This window comes from Dermacentor variabilis, chromosome 2, assembly GCF_050947875.1.
Source record: "Dermacentor variabilis isolate Ectoservices chromosome 2, ASM5094787v1, whole genome shotgun sequence".
NCBI lineage: Eukaryota > Metazoa > Arthropoda > Arachnida > Ixodida > Ixodidae > Dermacentor > Dermacentor variabilis.
The window spans coordinates 177,514,992-177,531,897 of record NC_134569.1 but is presented as its reverse complement, the minus strand read 5'-3'; the positions used below and the strand labels follow the sequence as shown (position 1 = coordinate 177,531,897).

The following is a 16,906-nucleotide window of genomic DNA, read 5'->3' as shown; positions in this document are numbered from 1 at the left end:
TAGCGGGGACGATACTGCTTTTGTTCGTCAAAAGGCGGTTTTCGGACAGATTTAAAAAAGATAGCATTTCGTTATTAAGAACTGCTTCACAATGGGCAGCCGCCTTCGTAATATTACGCTGGGGTATCACGAATGACTGGGCACCGTTCTTATAAACCGCTGCCGGGCATGAACTTCTTTTGTGCCATACCGGCCCGGGGGGGGGGGGGGGGGGGGGGGGGGGGACTTGCGCAGCCGACTTTATTTATCTGCAACTGCAATGCCTCACGATAAAAAGTCTCGTCCAAGTCACAACATGCCACAAAAAAGTGGCCAGAACAAAAAGCTTGGTCAGATTACCAACAAAGCAAATTTCCAACCAGACTTTCGCTTGTCGTCGTGCGTGCAGAGCCTATCGGCGTCTCCCAGCGTCGATCGCAGTGTTCTTTCTTGCGTCAGGCTGACGTCAGAAAGGCGGGATCCGCATTCTCCGCATTGTGTTTCCTGTGGTGCCTGTCACTCGCGGCCGATGTGAGGTTGACAGATGCGACACGCCGCAGCGGCCCTCTGGGTCTGATTAGTGGTTCCGTGCTGTCGCGCTGGTTCTCTGTTTTTGGCAGGTCGTGCTTTTTCTTTTGCCTGCATATATTATTTCTTATTATCTCATGCACTTCATTATTTATGCGTATTGTCATTTCTCCGTTCATGGAATGAGTGATGCAATGCGGCATTTGAGGCTGAGCTCATCTTTGGCTTCCACACCACGGCACCGGCTGAATCAAAAGCTTTAAACCTCTTTAATCTGCTTCTTGATAGAGGACAGCTCTTATTTGCACCGAGCCTGCCCTGAATCGTTCAGTCTGCCAGTTATCAGAATTCCAGGAGTCGTTTTCATCTACACAGGACAGTATAATTATGCATGGCTCTTGTGTCTTCAACTTCGCCCCTCACAGTCTTCCTTCCATAACTTTCCGTTTGGCTGAGCACAGGATATATAGCGGGCTAGAGGGCTTACCTCCCACTGACCTCTCTCACAGCGCTGTGACCTCTGCCCTTTAAGTGGTAGTTTTCTGTCTGTGTGTGTTGCGCTGGGATACTATGGCAATGCAGCACTGTACGACCAAACGCTCAGCTCGCCGCGCTCTTCCGAATGGAGTTTTACAGTTTCAAACAAGATCTAGGCCAATCAACTCTTACGTACGTAATTGCAATTTCTGCATCTTTGTGACAAGTCCTTTAAGCCTTACAGCTACACAAATGTTATCGGATTGATTGCTTGAAGTACACTCATTTTTCTCAAAAGAGGCACGAGGCAGTTGCGAGAGGACATGGACAGTCTGACTTATGTCCCTGCTTCGTATTAACGGCTTGGCATGGGTGACATGGAAAACAGAGCTAGAAACAATTAGGTGGTCAGAGGATGCCACAACGCTCTTCCGCTGCTCTAGAATAGACTTAACATAAATATCAGCTTTAATCAAGAAACATGCGTACACTTTACATTCATTCACAATTGCTCAAAACGCTGTACAACTCACGTGGCACTATTGCAGGTACTTACCTCAGCAGGAAATTATAAGATAACATTTTTGTGACCGATATAATATTTTACATAAAACACAAACCAGGGACATGTACGATTTACTGGCAAAATAGTGCACGTCTCTCTTACGGTTCAAACGAAACATGCACATTTTATGAATAATAAGTTTTTCATGTCCTCTTTAAAAACATTCTCGGTTATCTTGACATCAATCACATCTTCCATCCCATTATTTATTTTTGCTGAGTGTAGCATTATTGTTTTTTTCACGTAGTTTGTTCTGGCTTTAAGAGCGCGTTTCACAGTGTGCATGAGAGCACAGTGTGATTTCATATTTTCCTTCTTTTTCGTGTGGGAGAAGTTGTCTCGCATGTACATGAATGCCTCGATGTAATAGGTAGACCTCTCCTCAGCATAAAGTGCCTACAAAAAAAAAACGGAGCTGTTCTCAGGTTGGCAGGAAGAGGGGTCCAATGCCATCGAGAACGGGTCGACCAAAGCGGTCAATCTAGCCACTTGCAAGTACGTCTCGCACTTCAGAACGCATAGGCTGCTGCTATCTCTGGTGGTTACCATCCGCGCGGTTGAAGAATCATTTCAGAAAATAAAACAGTGCTTAAGACAAAGAGTTTGCCCAGACATTACAGCCTCCAAGAGTCATTTGCTAAGTTTCGCACTTGGTGCAACACTTTGCAAATGAACACTAAGTTTGTTAAATCCGTCCTCATGTCCGTCTGTAAAAAAATCTTAGCCTTCTCTTTTTCATTACTCCTTCAACAACCGCGCTGTGTGCAGGGTGTCTGAGTACAAATATCTCGATGTCATTTTTACTCATAACCTATTCTGTTCGAATCACATTCATTACGTTTATAACAAAGGACTAAACAAATTAGGTTACCTACGTCGTACACTATCCAACTCAACGAAAGATACTAAGATGCTGTAATATAAATCGGTAATCCGTTGTGTTGTTGACTACAGGCATCCGTCGTTTGGAACTCTTATAAACACTGCGAGATAAACAGGCTACAGGCAATTCAGAAAAAAAGCTCTAAGTTTATATGTCACCGTGATGATGGTGACTTTTCACCCTCTTCTGCACTTCGTTCCCTGAAGTGTCCTTGGTAGTATTCACGCCACCGCATAGCGTCATTGGATTTCTTGCATAACATCGTGAATTCTTTCGTTATACTTTAAAAAAACAACTATAATATCCTGGCGCCAGAGTCGTTGAAGCGACGACATCACGACCTAAACTTGATGCGCTGCAGTAAAACACGTTGTGGGGCTAGTTGGTGCATAGCTTTCAATAGGTGAAGCGCCAATAGTGACGGCACACAAGAAGAAATACAGACCAGGACAATACGCTACTTGCAACTGTTTATTGAAATCACAGGTGGCTGATTATATAGCCATGAGGAGAGGGGAACGAAAAAAGGGGGACACTGAATATGTGAATGCGCACGTGCGAAAACACTGAAGATAAAGGGAATCACGCCTAATCTAAATCTAAAGCTTATCTAAAAACATGCTTTCATTCGTGTATATATTCAAAGACGGGGTACTGACACAGTTATCCCCTCTTTTCTTAATCTCGTTGGCCTCCAACAATTCACGCGCAACAGAATCTTTACTTTTATACCTGATTGTCGTATCATGAAGCCTTGCTTTACATACTTGTTCACTCTCATTCCCGCAGGCCTTGCAATGAAGCGGCATGTTTGAGCCATATCCATTTTTCAATGAAAGCTTATTCTCCCGCAGGCGTTCAATAATAGATCGGCCAGTTTGGCCGATATACTCTTTTCCACACTTCAGTGGTATGTGGTATACTACCCCTTCTTCACACTTAACAACAGGGTTCGTATTTTTAATAGAACACCCTACTTTTTTAGAGTCATCCGGACCAATCAGGCGGCACGAAGTAGCAAGTTTTCGCGGCGCGGAAAATGTATAAAAGGAAAGATTCTGTTGCGCGTGAATTGTTGGAGGCCAACGAGATTAACAAAAGAGGGGACAACTGTGTCAGCACCCCGTCTTTGAATATATTCACGAATGAAAGCATGTTTTTAGATAAGTTTTAGGTTTAGATTAAGCGTGATTCCCTTTATCTTCAGTGTTCTCGCACATGCGCATTCACATATTCAGTGTCCCTCTTTTTTCGTTCCCCTCTCCTCATGGCTATATAATCAGCCACCTGTGATTTCAATAAACCGTTGCAAGTAGCGCCTTGTCCTGCCTGTATTTCTTCTTGTGTGCCGTCACTATTGCGCTTCACCTATTATAAAATGGAAGCGCTACTTTGCACGCACTAATGCGTTTAAGTTAAGCTTTTCCCCTCGTTAGAATCCTGAATTTCTTTACGTGCCTGTATTCGCTCATTCTCACCCCAAACTTTTGTATCTGTCATCCAGGATGAATGGTCCTAGCACATCTCCCTCATCCCTGTACCGTATCTTTAAGTGTATAATTTCCCTCTGTTAACACGCTCCCGCTTAACGCCTATTACATTGCAGTATGTACAAAGAAATAAATAATAAGTTTGCGTCGTCTATACCTTCCGTAAATGCTTCGCCGCATGACATAGATAATAAAGGATGTATGTTGCTTTATATATATATATATATATATATATATATATATATATATATATATATATATATACGCAATATGAGAAGGAATTGTCAAACAAATAGTGCGCGATATTCAATTATTTCTTTGAAATAATTTATGTTTGGCTAACTCTCATTATAGGCCCCCATCGTACACCTGCCCACCTCTGGCATATACTCTAAAATAGGTGAATATCACTGTGACCCAGGGTGGACAGAAGCCCTAAATGTGCAACCTCTCAATGTTTAATCATGTCGCGCGAGCGTCACCGCACTGCAGCGCTTTACAACGGCGAGATCAGCGACCACCATGCGCAAGTTTCTAGTTCAACCATCGTCTGCTAAGTTTTTCACTTTAGAAAAGCACACTTGCTGCTTTTTTTTAATTCAACAGTAACTTTATTCAAATAACCAAAACTGGTATGCGACAACGTCTGTATCTGTTTGTTGTCGGCTAGGACCTAGCTCTTTGTGCGCACCGGCAGAAACAGCTAAGTAATCGCAGCTACAAGTATTTGCAGTCATCGCTCTCCTTCTTTTTGTAGAACCATGCCCTGCTTGCGCTCTTGAATTAACTTTCCTTTGTATCTGTGTTCTCTAACACATGCTGGGGTTCCTGCAGTGGCGTAGCAACAGGGGGGGAGGGGGGGTGGCGAGGTGCCGGGGGTCCGTGGGCCCCGGGTGCAAGGGGCCAGTGGGTGGGGGGGTGTCATATACGTCTGAATACACCCGGAAATTGTTGATATCCTCGCCTTCCTCGACTACACTAGGGGGGAGGGGGGATGACAGAAGATCTATGGGCCCCGGGTGCCAGACGACCTAGCTACGCCACTGGGTTCCTGTAATAAAAAGAAGGAAAGAGTTTTGCAGGGTAAACATCGTAATCTGCCCCTATTCTCGCATCGGCTTTGCCCAAACGGGAATGCACAGAAAGGCCATGCAAGGCTCGTGTCTTCTTGAAGCGAACAGCGTAGCAAACGATGTTCGCATGGGAGTGTGTTTTGTGCGCTTGCGCAGTATGTCGCCGATCTCGCCACTCCTCGCCGTTATGAGACGCTGATAAGCCGCGCGGTCGACGCTTGCGCGATCTTGTTAAAAATAATGCAAGGGTGTACATATAGATAAGTACGGTGGCACAAAGTGAATATCGCATGTGTGTCGTGGAGGGAAAGAGATAAGTAGAAGCCAGGGAGGTTAACCAGAATACCGTCCCGTTGGCTACCCTACACCGGGGGAATGGGGAAGGGGTAAACAAAGATAACGGGGAGAGAGAAGAGGGAAGGAAAGAAGGAAATTGCGGTGAGTTCGCTGACGTGTGTGGTCTTACAGAAATTGCATTGTCACAGATGGTGGCACAAGCCCGTCGTCCTTAAGAAGAACAAAAGCTCCTTCACCGCTTTATGGGCCGACGAGCGATGGGGGCGGTGTTCCAGCAGCACCTGCACAGAAAGCGGCCGATTGTCCAGTTTTTGGAAAGCTTTGGCAAGTTTTTGTGTCTCTGGGGTGTATCTTGAACAGTGGAACAGCAGGTGGTCGATGTTTTCTTCGGTTCCACAGACCTCGCATGCTGCACTGTCAGTCGCTCCAATTAATGTAGAGTATGCCTTTATGAAGGCAACTCCAAACCAAAGGCGACAGAGAAGCGTAGCTTCACGTCGAGGAAGTCCGAGTGGAGGTCGGAGTTGCAGGGAGGGGTTTAGTCGATGCAGCAGTGCAAGTCGTAAGTTTGGCGAGTTCCACTCGGTCAGTGTGAGACTGCGGTGCAAGGTGTCGAAGTTGCCTTGCGGTGATTGCAAGCCAGCTCTGCAAACGATTGACTGTGTCCTCAGACGGGGCCCGTATTATTCTATGGCTACAGATATTACAGAGTATCTCGACCACGCAACTAGAAATGGCCACAATGTCACCTTTCAGTGGATACCATCACACTGTGGCGTGATAGGGAACGAACAGGCAGACGCTGAAGCGAAAACTGCTTTAGATAATGCTTGTGAAGTACGCATTCCGTTCTCACGAACAGACACAAACGCCCTACTTCGTCGCGTAAACCGCAACTCTACGTTGGAACACTGGACCCAACCAGATCGACGACAGAAGCGATTACACAAATGGGACGAAGAAATGAGATTTCGTATGCCTCACAAGTTCAAAAGGAACCACACGAGCATGGTGCACCGGATTCGCCTTGGTGTCGCATTCACCAACCGTTATAGAAATATGATAGGTGCCAGTGATACTAGCCCGAACTGTGAATGCTGTTTGTTGCCAGAAACACTTGAACATATATTTTGCGTGTGTCCCGCGTACGCGCAAGAACGGCAGCAACTTGTCTCTTCCATAGCAAACATCCATGAGAGACCGCTATCGGACGAGTTTCATTTAAGTCCTTGGCCTAATGCGACCAGCGCAGCCCTGGTAACAAGAGCCGCTGTAGCTTTTCTCCAAGCCACTGAGCTGGACGCACGCCTTTAGAGATACCACAACTCTGTGCATTTGTATATACGCATCTCTTCCTTATACCATCATCATTCATCAGCCCTTTCCCTCCCCGTCCCTTGTCCCCAGAGTAGAGTAGCAGGCCAGAGCAAGTTATAGCTCAGGCCGACCTCTCTGCCTTTCTGTAACTAAATTTCTCTCTCTCTCTATCTCTCTGTCTTCGAAAGCGGAATAGGAACGCTGTGCTCCTCTTGATGTGCTGTGCGAGCAGCGTTATCGCCGGAATCATTGCCACTGATTCCACAATGGCCAGGTACCCAGTGAAAAACAACCTCGTGACCTTTTTGTTGGACGTGATAGTAATGTTTCGCGATTTCGTATCTCAATTGATCATGGCATCCGTGTCGGAGAACTGACTGCGTGCACTGTAATGCCGGTTTTGAATCACAGAACACAGCCCATTTTCTAGGTCTTTCAGAGTCAATGAATTCCAGTGCTAGACACAGGGCCGGTAGCTCTGCCGCCGTTGAGGTCGTGACATGCGATGTCCTGAACCGCAGTGTCATTCCTCGCGTTAGTATAACCACGGCAGCACCAGTACTGCACGACGTAGTCGATCCATCGGTATAGATGTGCACGTGGTTGCTGTACTTTTCATGCAGAAGAAGTAAGCTCAGCTGTTTTAGAGCAGGTGCCGGTAGATCTCTCTTCTTCTGTAGTCCTGGAATCATTATATGTACTTGTGGATGGCTCAAACACCACTGAGGAAACGCTGGCTTGGCCGCAGGCGCGTACCCTGAAGTAAACGACGCACGATGTGTACTGACAATACCGCTAAATGTCGAGCAGGGCCTTGCAGCAGTGAGGCTGGCCAAGTGGTCGGAAGGGGTCCTAGCATAATGCCTGAGATGCACACACATTGTTTCATTGGTAATGTGCGTCGTGATTGGGTAATCATGCGCAAGGGCAATAGTTTCAGCCGTCCATGCACTGCGTGGTAAGCCAAGACATATCTTAAGGCTTGGGCTTGAATACTCTGAATCGTACGCAGGTTAGTCTTGCAGGTGTTGGATATTGCAGGCAGGCTGTATCGCAGGAATCCATCGAACAACGCCATGTACAGCTGCAATATAGCGTGTATAGATACCCCCCAAATATTTTTTGCAAGGAACCTGAACAGGTGACAGCAGTCAGCCGCTTTTTCACGTAATTCACGTGCGGAGTCCACGATAGGTTTCTGTCAATTACGACTCCCAAGAACCTGTGACTTCTACTGTATGGTATAAGTTGCCCGTTAACAGATACGCCATAAGCAGACATTAGTTTCCTCCTGAGTGCCACCATTGCGCACTTCCCGCATGAAATTTCAAGTCCTTGTTCACGAAGGCAGCAAGATGTCATTGAGGCTGCGTTCTGAAGCCGAGCGCGAAGCTGAAGTCGTGTCACACCTAATGCCCAAATGCAGATGTCCGCATAGATGGAAAGTCGTACGGTGCTTGGCAGGTTGTCAACTAATCCACAGAGGGTGAGATTGAAAAGAGTCGGGCTAAGCACTCCGCCTTGAGGGACTCCTCGGCTGCCGTAGTGCTTCGATGACCCGCCGTGGTTGCTCAGTGGCTATGGTGTTGGGCTGCTGAGCACGAGGTCGCGGGATCGAATCCCGGCCACGGCGGCCGCATTTCGATGGGGGCGAAATGCGAAAACACCCGTGTGCTTAGATTTAGGTGCACGTTAAAGAACCCCAGGTGGTCAAAATTTCCGGAGTCCTCCACTACGGCGTGCCTCGATCAGAAAGTGGCTTTGGCACGTAAGACCCCAAATATTATTGTTATAGTGCTTCGATGTGGGGCCATTTTATGTGTGTACGTAGAATGGTCTCCTCTGTAGGTAGCTGCACACCCACATATATATCTTACTACCAAGTCGGACTGCTTCTAACTTGCTAAGGATGGCTTCATGGGTGACATTATCATAAGGCCCCTTTAACGTCTAGAAACAGGGCAGCAGATAGTCTCTTACAGGCCTTTTGGTGTTCCACAAATGTTATGAAGTCAACAACGTTGTTGCTATAGTATCTGGGTAGATTTCATAGTACTCTAAGTAACATTCCAGACGTGTTAAAATCATTCTTTCCATTGTTTTTCCGACACAGCTGGCAAGTGCGATCGGATGGTATGAGGAAATGTCCAAAGGCGACTTGGCAGCTTTGAGAAGTGGAATGAGGCGTGTTGACTTCCACTTTTGCGGAACCGTAGCCGTCTGCCAGGAGTCGTTGTACAGGAGCAAGAGTGCCTTCCGAACTTGGTCTCCTAGGTTACACAGGGCATGGTATGTAATGCCATCAGGTCCTGGCGCTGAAGAACGCCTGCACGAAGCCAGCACAGCTTCTAGTTCTTCCATAGAAAAAGGGTATTCCATGCGGGGATCGCGCGAGAACAGTGGGTGGTCGTGCGTTCCCGTACCCGTTCCATCGGAATTTGCTTCGCCCGCAATCTTTCTGCAGAAAGATTCAGCGACGTCAATATCTCTACATTGTAGATGGAGTGCCAGAGATTCAAACGGGTGGCGCTGACCAGAGGTTCTGCGAACGCCACGAACAGTCTTCGATATAGGCGACAAAGGTTTTCGCGGATTCAGGGACTCGCAAAAGGATACCCATTGTCGCGAAGCCAGCTTGTTCATGTGACGATGTATTTTCTTTTGTGTTCGTCTAGCCAATCTCAAATCATAATTGGACTTCGTGCATCTATATATTCGCTCCGCACGACGGCGAATTGCTCGAAGTTTCACCAGTTCGATGTCGAAATCGGTGCGGGAAGAACTTTTCGAAAGCAAATGGGTGGTTGTTTGTATGGCATCCTTTCTGGCGCCCTGTAGGTTATAGGAGGTGCCGTCACGACAACAGTCTTCCATTACCATTTTGTATTTAGGCCAATCGGTGCACTGGACGGTTCTGGAGGACTTGGAGCTAGTCAAACTTTCGATCTTCAAATAGGTCGGGATGTGGTCGCTACCCCGCGGTTCTGAATTCGAAAACCAGTGCGCTTTTCTCGAAAGCGAACGTGAAACGAAGGTAAGGTCCAAGCAGTTACTATACGCTAATGCGTATAGTAACTATACGCATTAACACGCAGATACATTAATACGCATTATACACGCAGATAAGTAGGGCTTCCATCATTTGACAGGCAAAATTCGAGCTTATAGGCAAAGGACACCAACGTTCTGCCTCTACAGTTCACTTTGTAGCTTCCCCATACGTAATGGTGGACGTTAAAGTCACCAGTGAGCACCCATGGCTGTGGAGTCGATGTCAAAATTCCCCGTAAGCGCTCACAATCTACACGGCTTGTTGGAGATAAATAGGCTCGAATGTGAATGTGAGCTTTTTCTTCTTCACTGTTAAGCAAACGTATTGATTTGCTTCGTCAGGAGGCACTGGGTGATGTACATAAGTCAAGTCACGGCGTATAATCACAACAACCTTGCTGCACTCTCCGTGGGTAGATGACATAAAGCACTCATACCCGGACAGTCTGATGGCAGTTGTCAGGTTGGGCTCGAAAATCACGATAATGGGGAATTCGTGCGTAATGAAAAACTGTCTAAAGTCGGACATGCGTGACTTAAGCCCTCTGGCGTTCCACTGAAAGACAGATGCATTCTGGACCTCCTCTTGAAACGACGGCAATTCTCGGGCCCTGGTTTTACCCTAGGGCCGCAAGCACCGGACTCAAGGTATCCAGCACCTGCAGTGCGCTCTGTGCCGACGGGGTTGTCATGCTGCTCAGTAGAATGCGCAAGACGTACATAACTGACTTCAGCATTACTATGAATTGGCGATCTTCAGTCGTCGTCGCAAGCGGTTCGTGAGGTCCTTGAGGGCGGCGCAATTTGATTTGACTCCGATGCAGGTTGTGCTCGTGGCAGTGTAGGCCACTCTTCAGGAGGTGCGAGTCTTGCCCCTTTCATCGTTTTCGCAGTGTCTGTCTTTGTGGAAGTCGGCGTTGATACGGCCGCCGCTTTGCCGGAAGATGGTGTATATCTTTCACTAGATGCAAGTCTTCGTGATGCTCTTCGGTGGCGATGTCGTCGTCGCCTGAGAGTAGCGGCAGCCTCTCTGTATGTTGAATGGTCCTGTACCATACATTTGAGTACTGCTCGCTCGTTCCTCACCCGCGGGCAATCATTGTGTGAGGCCTCATGAGTACCATGGCAGTTAGGGCACTTTAACACAGTTGCGCTGCAGGAATCTGCTGTATGAGATTCAGCGCACCGTGGGCACACGTGGTTATTCCTACAGACACCTTTTATGTGTCCCATCTTGCAGCATTTGTAACATTTCAGGGGCTTCGGTACGTATGGGCGGACTGGATGGTGGACGTGGCCAACTTTGACGTGTGAGGGAAGGCTGCCTCCCTCAAACCACAGCTTCAGGCAACGTCTGTTGCCAAGTCGTGTGATTTGCGTGATAAGAGTGCCTTCTGTAGTTGGCTTTATTAATATCGGTAAGTCGTCGTTTGGTTTAGAAATATGGACATCATAAATCACGCCGACGGTGCCATTGCAGCCTATAGGTATCATGGATCGCACTTGTACTTTGTCGGTCTCCGTTACGTGCCGCAGGATTTGCAGTGCACTACGGTGTAGAACATCTACTGCAAGAGCATTCTTCCGTGCGTTTATTCTCACGTGCTTTATCTCGTTTAGCGTGATTCCCTCAAAAAACGCAGAAAGGACTTGCTTGTTTAGGATTCGCAGATTGGACACTGGGTCCACAGGCATGAACAGCATACTGTACGGCCAGCGGTGTGCTTTTGTCTTCACGGTGGAAACGCTTGGCGACGATGTTCTCCGTAGCAGTCTTCTTTTTGTGGTTCGGCTCATGACAAGTGTGAAATCGTCGTCCGACGAGTCGATGCTGTCCGAGTACAACTCGGTTTCCCCGCTGTCCGTGTCACTTGACGCATTTCCACGTTTCCTGGACGCGACCCCACGCGATGGCTTGGCTTCAGGAAGGTCTTCGAGGGCTTTTTCATCCATTGCCGCAACAAGGGAGTGGCAGCTCCCAGAGTTTGGAAAGAAACAAAGCGAGACAAAGGTGCAAGCTGTCTATGATAGAAACACTTCGTCGTCGTCCCCCGCATATGTGTCGTATTTCTCTTTGAATGCTTACACCTCTATTCACCAAGCTTTCAGCGACAACGATCCGACGTCGCCTCACTGTGTGCGTCCGCCTGAACTGGTGGTTACATTTCGGCACAGCTTGTGAACAATGGAGCGCATAAACATAAGCATTGCGTGACATGAACGATGGCACCAATGCATTGCATAAGCATTTCAAGAGACTACAGGTTTCATAAACAAAAAAGAACGACAAGTGCACGCATTGCACTGATTAAATAAACGATTCACGATAGTGTTATTTTACACTGATTCCAACATGCGCGATGGATCTGCATAACGTTCTTTGCTGGAAAACATCAACTCAATTCAATTTCAATCAATGGAACATCTGATTTGCCACAAGTTTTGAAAGAAGGATTTTATAAGTGTATATTTTGTAGCGCTGGAATTCTGATATAAAGATCACAACATTTTTTTTTAACTACGACATTGACATTTATTTCTACGATGGATAATGTCGCGCCCAAATTACCAATTTGCCCGGCTTTCAGACTACCATCGTATGGGAAAGCAAGTGCTGTGCATATATATATATATATATATATATATATATATATATTCCGGGATGACGTTTTTCAAACACAAAAAATATTTGCGGGTGACGACAGGTGATCAGATCGCCAAAGCTTGAGTGAAAGGTCCCTCGAGGAGATTGGTTCCGCCAGCAGTACACCTGTATGTGATCTAATGAAAAACGCATGAAACGCGCTGCTTTGTGGCGGTATTTTCCTTCTCTTCGAAGCCCGTTCTGCCCCATCAAAATGGCAAGTTGGTATGAAACCAACACGAGATGTCCTACAAAGAACCGAAATTTCGAAATTCGTTCACGGCAGCACTTTTCCTTTGCCAGAAAAAAGTTTTTTTTTGGTTTTTCGTCCAGAGCTTATTTAACCTTAGAGTAAAGTGAAACGAGAAAACCGAGGAGACCCCCGGGGACATTAGCAGTTGCGTCGTTGAAGATCACTCAGCAAACAGTACATCGTGTTTTTGAGCGTCTTAAAAGAAGTCTCTCGTCCTTAGAGTTCTTCCCATTTTGAGGACGTTTTGCATCGAAGCTACCACGCTTCGTAGAAAGTTTGAGGAGCAATGGCATCATGAGCATAGACTGATTTCGCGACGTTGAACACGTACGTCAAAGTGTGGAGCGATGATCACTACTTAAAAGTGTGCAGCGGTACAGTTGCGTTCGCGCAAGATTCCAAATCCTGCTAGATAGCTAGAACTATATGCTCTACAGCCATTTTGGTTACTGTCTTCGTCAGAAAACACGCAATGCGAAATTGAATTTTACAACAGGCAACACCAGAGGCTCTGAACACTGCATCTCTTAGAGCGTTTCCTGGGACTTGCATCAGAGTGGCGAAACTTTGCTTTGTAACGTAATTATGTACAGTTGTAAAATAAAAGGTAACCCGCGCATACCTTACTCTAATGGTCAACTTACTTGCGCGTTTCTTTTCTTTTTGTTTAGTCAGTAAACAGCAATAATTTTTCACACGTGGCGTCGTAGAACATCCACGGTATCGGCCAGTGCAAAGTTTCTACAGCCGCATACGCTGAAAGCTCACCGCGATGGTCCAGAAACGCAGCCTTCCTGTGACCACCAAAGCGGCTTAGGCCAGGGCGCTGTTGATGAAGCACCGCCAAGAACAGCCCGCACACAGAGCCCTAGTGTTTGCAACGAACGGTTAACGAAAAACTTATACAGGTTTGCTGTTCTTATTTTATGGGTCTTTTTTTTTGCTTTCAATGACGAGGCGTATCTTCTTGTGCTCGCTGTAGGAATATTTTTTTTCCTTACCTGTTGGCTTAGGCGGCCGCAGTGCGTTTCCCAGCCTAGGAGGTGTGGGCCGTGTGCTAGACGTCCATGCCATGCCCACCATTTCGGTAGTAGCGGTAGTCGTCCGGGCAGTGTACGGCCCACCGCCGATCTCGTTGATTGTGCCGTTGAGCGCTGCACGCATGGCCAGCAAAGGTTCCTAGGCGTAGCGCCATGCTCCCATTCCGGCGTCACGCCTCCTGCCTTTTTGAGACTTTTCTTACTGAATTGGGCTCCGCTGTCTTGGGTATTGTCTATTCACTTTCGCCTACGCTCTTGCATTTACCTCGGACGTTCGAGCGCTCCTTCACTCGTAAAAAAAAAGTCAGTTCGCCTTGGCAGTCACTCACAGGGCGAAGTCTGTCGCTGCACAGCACTTTTTCACAACACGATACAAATGTGATCCTTTCAGACAACGCCTGCTGGCTTCCCTGACGGCTCCTCGTAATTCAGAAGGGTGCCCCTCAGCCAAGTGATTACAGTGAAATCTGTTTTACAGAATTAGGCGTTATGTAGGATATCGTAAGCATTCCATAAGAACTGATATAATTTACGCCTTCGAAAGTTTCTGCAACGTTATCGGCGAGGATGAACATGATAGACCATACGGCGGTGCGATCTGTACTTGTGGGAGACCGAAACATTCCTTCAGTGAGATGAGCTCTATTGGAAGTAAGTTCGCTTTTCTCCTAGCTGGCAGGAAAATATCCACATATAAGCGAGTTATATTATGGCTGTGCGAACCTCTGCATCAATGACATGATTCAAGGCCGTTTCCTGGAGCCTTATCCCCCTGACAAACCGCAGCTGAAAAAAACAATTGCTATCGCTTTCTTTCACTTCTTCCTTGCCACTGCAGCATTGTGAGGCGACAACAGAATGGCGCGTGAGCGTACTTCAAGTATGGGACTTCGGGGAGGCAATACGCGGCGAAATTGAGATCTAAAGCCAAAGAAGGCAAATGGGCTTAACGCACTTCGCTGCAGGAAAGACTTGCATCTTCCGTCAAACGCAGAATTAATGAACGATGTCGTTCTTCTGCAAATATGCATTGCTTCACTGCAGTTAGAACCATTTACCGTTGAACTTATCGGTGAATGAAACGGTGCACATCGACAAGCGCAATATAATTTCACGAACAAGCTCTGAATTAAGACATTCTGTTAGGCTCTTTATAGTGCAGCTTCTCGATATGCGCTGCCGCATTGATCTATTGTCACGGTAGGGCTGAGTATGCAAGCAAAATTAATAACTTGAAACCGTTAGCCAGGGTAACTTCCTTCTAAAACAGTAAAATCCAGCCAGAAGTCATTCTGTGACTATTCCTATGGGTCCAGCGTCTTAATATGAAACTTTCTAAACCACAAATTTCCTCACTCTGGCCCCAGAACGTTCCTCCAACGGAAAGCTATTTTTGTTTTGTGTATTTCTTATCCCTCACGTAAAAATCGTTCAAGTTAGGTTTTTAACGCCTTCTCGATACTGCGACCACAACGGGGAAAAAGATATCGGAGGAAAGTTAACGGCCGAAGGGAGCCGACGTATTTTTGCTGGCTGAAATCGATATCGGATTCCGTCGGAGCTGCCCTAACTGTATGTCCTATATTTACTGCAACGGAACAGTTGGTCAAGCGTGCGAATTGCCTTCCGTCCTACGCCTTGCGAGTCAAAGCTGCTCCAGTGATGAAGGCTTTCGTAGGGACAGAAATCTTTCAAGGCGCCAGTCTTTAATATCCCATGCCAGCTGTCGGAGACCTGCAAAGCGTATATAAGGAAATGTCAAAATAATCAGTCTTCTACTATAATCAATGAGTGAAGATTTTATTTTGGTGACTACAAATGTGCATAGTCAAATGTGACAGTCATGCAGAGCACAATACCTGAATAAATTGCTCAACAAGTGCTAAAAAAAAGAGAAAGAAAGAAACACGGTGTCAAGCGCTTCATTTCAAAACACTACAAGCTTTCAGGCTTCCACAGAGTGTGCAGAAATTGCTCGGAATCATTCCAGCAGACGCGTGCTCCGCTGTTACCAAGCAATTTCGACGCGTGACCTGAGAGATCACATAACAAAGATATTAGGCCCGTTCGGCCCCACATCACATTTCTGCGTTTGGGTGGTATTGTAAGCCAGTCGCATACGCCAGTTTCCTAACGATCAGAAATGCCTGCTACTGGGGTCATATTTACCCAAAGAAAACAAATAGCCAACACGCCCCATATATTGCTCCTAACTAATGCAGCGGCGGCGGCTGCGCACCGATGCTATTAACATACTAACAGCCGCCCCTCCCCCTCCCCCACTCCTCCCTATCAGTATTAGGATGTATGAACAACTCACAGAGATAAAAAGAATCGGGATATGCATAGTTTTCTGAAAATGACAGCCACCCGCTCTAAAAGCAGAAAAAAAAACGCAAGGACAATGAGAGGAGGTGCAGCACGCCAGTGTACAAAGTTCCTTTTCCTCAGCGCAAAAGACCAGGCGTTAAAAATTAATCATTCATTGCAACGTTTCTGAAAGCCCACAAGCTTAAGAACGTCAATAAATAGCCGACCAAGCAACTGATCATACATTGCAGCGTTTCTGAAAGCCCACAAGCTTAAGAACGTCAATAAATAGCCGACCAAGCGACTGATCAATCATACGATCAGTTATTCAGCATTATTGACAACTACAGGATCCGCTACTTGAACTCGCAACACCGTCCAAACAAACAAAAATGGATACGACGACCGAAGTAACGGCGGCTCTTTCGCTTGGTGCTGTGGTCACGTGTCTTATTCGTGGCGTCGAATCCAGGTGTTTCGTGAAAGCCAAGAGAGCCGCTGCCGCCGATCTCCTTATTTTGGTCGTTCTAAAGGATTTCAGCGTCGAAATCGCGGAAATAGTTGCGCTGTGCATGCGAACATCCGGCCTACCTAGAGAGCCGCGTCAGATTTTTTTCAAGACAAAAAGCCTTTCTTGTGAGCCGGAAGATAAAAAAGCAGGTGTTTGCGCGTAGCGGGCCATCTGAAAGGGGCAAGCACTGGTTCGATGGGTTGCTCCACCGCTACAGGCACGATACTTGACAGTTTTCGGCCTTCACTGGCAGCTCCACACCGCGACTCGTGTTGCAGTATCTGGCATACAGCATCTCGGAATATATGGGCAGTAACGTCTGTCGTGCTTTCAGAAGCTTTGTACGGATATTCTACACTGATAAAACGAGGCCGAAAAACTGTAATGTTACCTGGCCTGTGTGTCTCGGTGTAAAACCAAATGCGAGTTCCGTGTGTGAGTCAGGGTGCACATTCTTTATATAGTCAGTTGATACGTGCAATGGGGTC

At 46.8% G+C, this 16,906-nt stretch overlaps 1 protein-coding gene across 1 annotated transcript in view; it reads right to left on the bottom strand.

Annotated features, from left to right (window-relative positions):
- LOC142572961 (uncharacterized) overlaps positions 1 to 14,878 on the bottom strand; it is a 105,374-nt gene extending 90,496 nt beyond the window's left edge. Inside the window, exon 1 of the mRNA XM_075682440.1 lies at positions 13,559 to 14,878. Coding sequence (XP_075538555.1) covers positions 13,559 to 13,721 — 163 coding nt within the window. The 5' untranslated portion in view covers positions 13,722 to 14,878. The remainder of the gene's footprint in view (positions 1 to 13,558) is intronic.
- Positions 14,879 to 16,906: the final 2,028 nt, after the last annotated feature.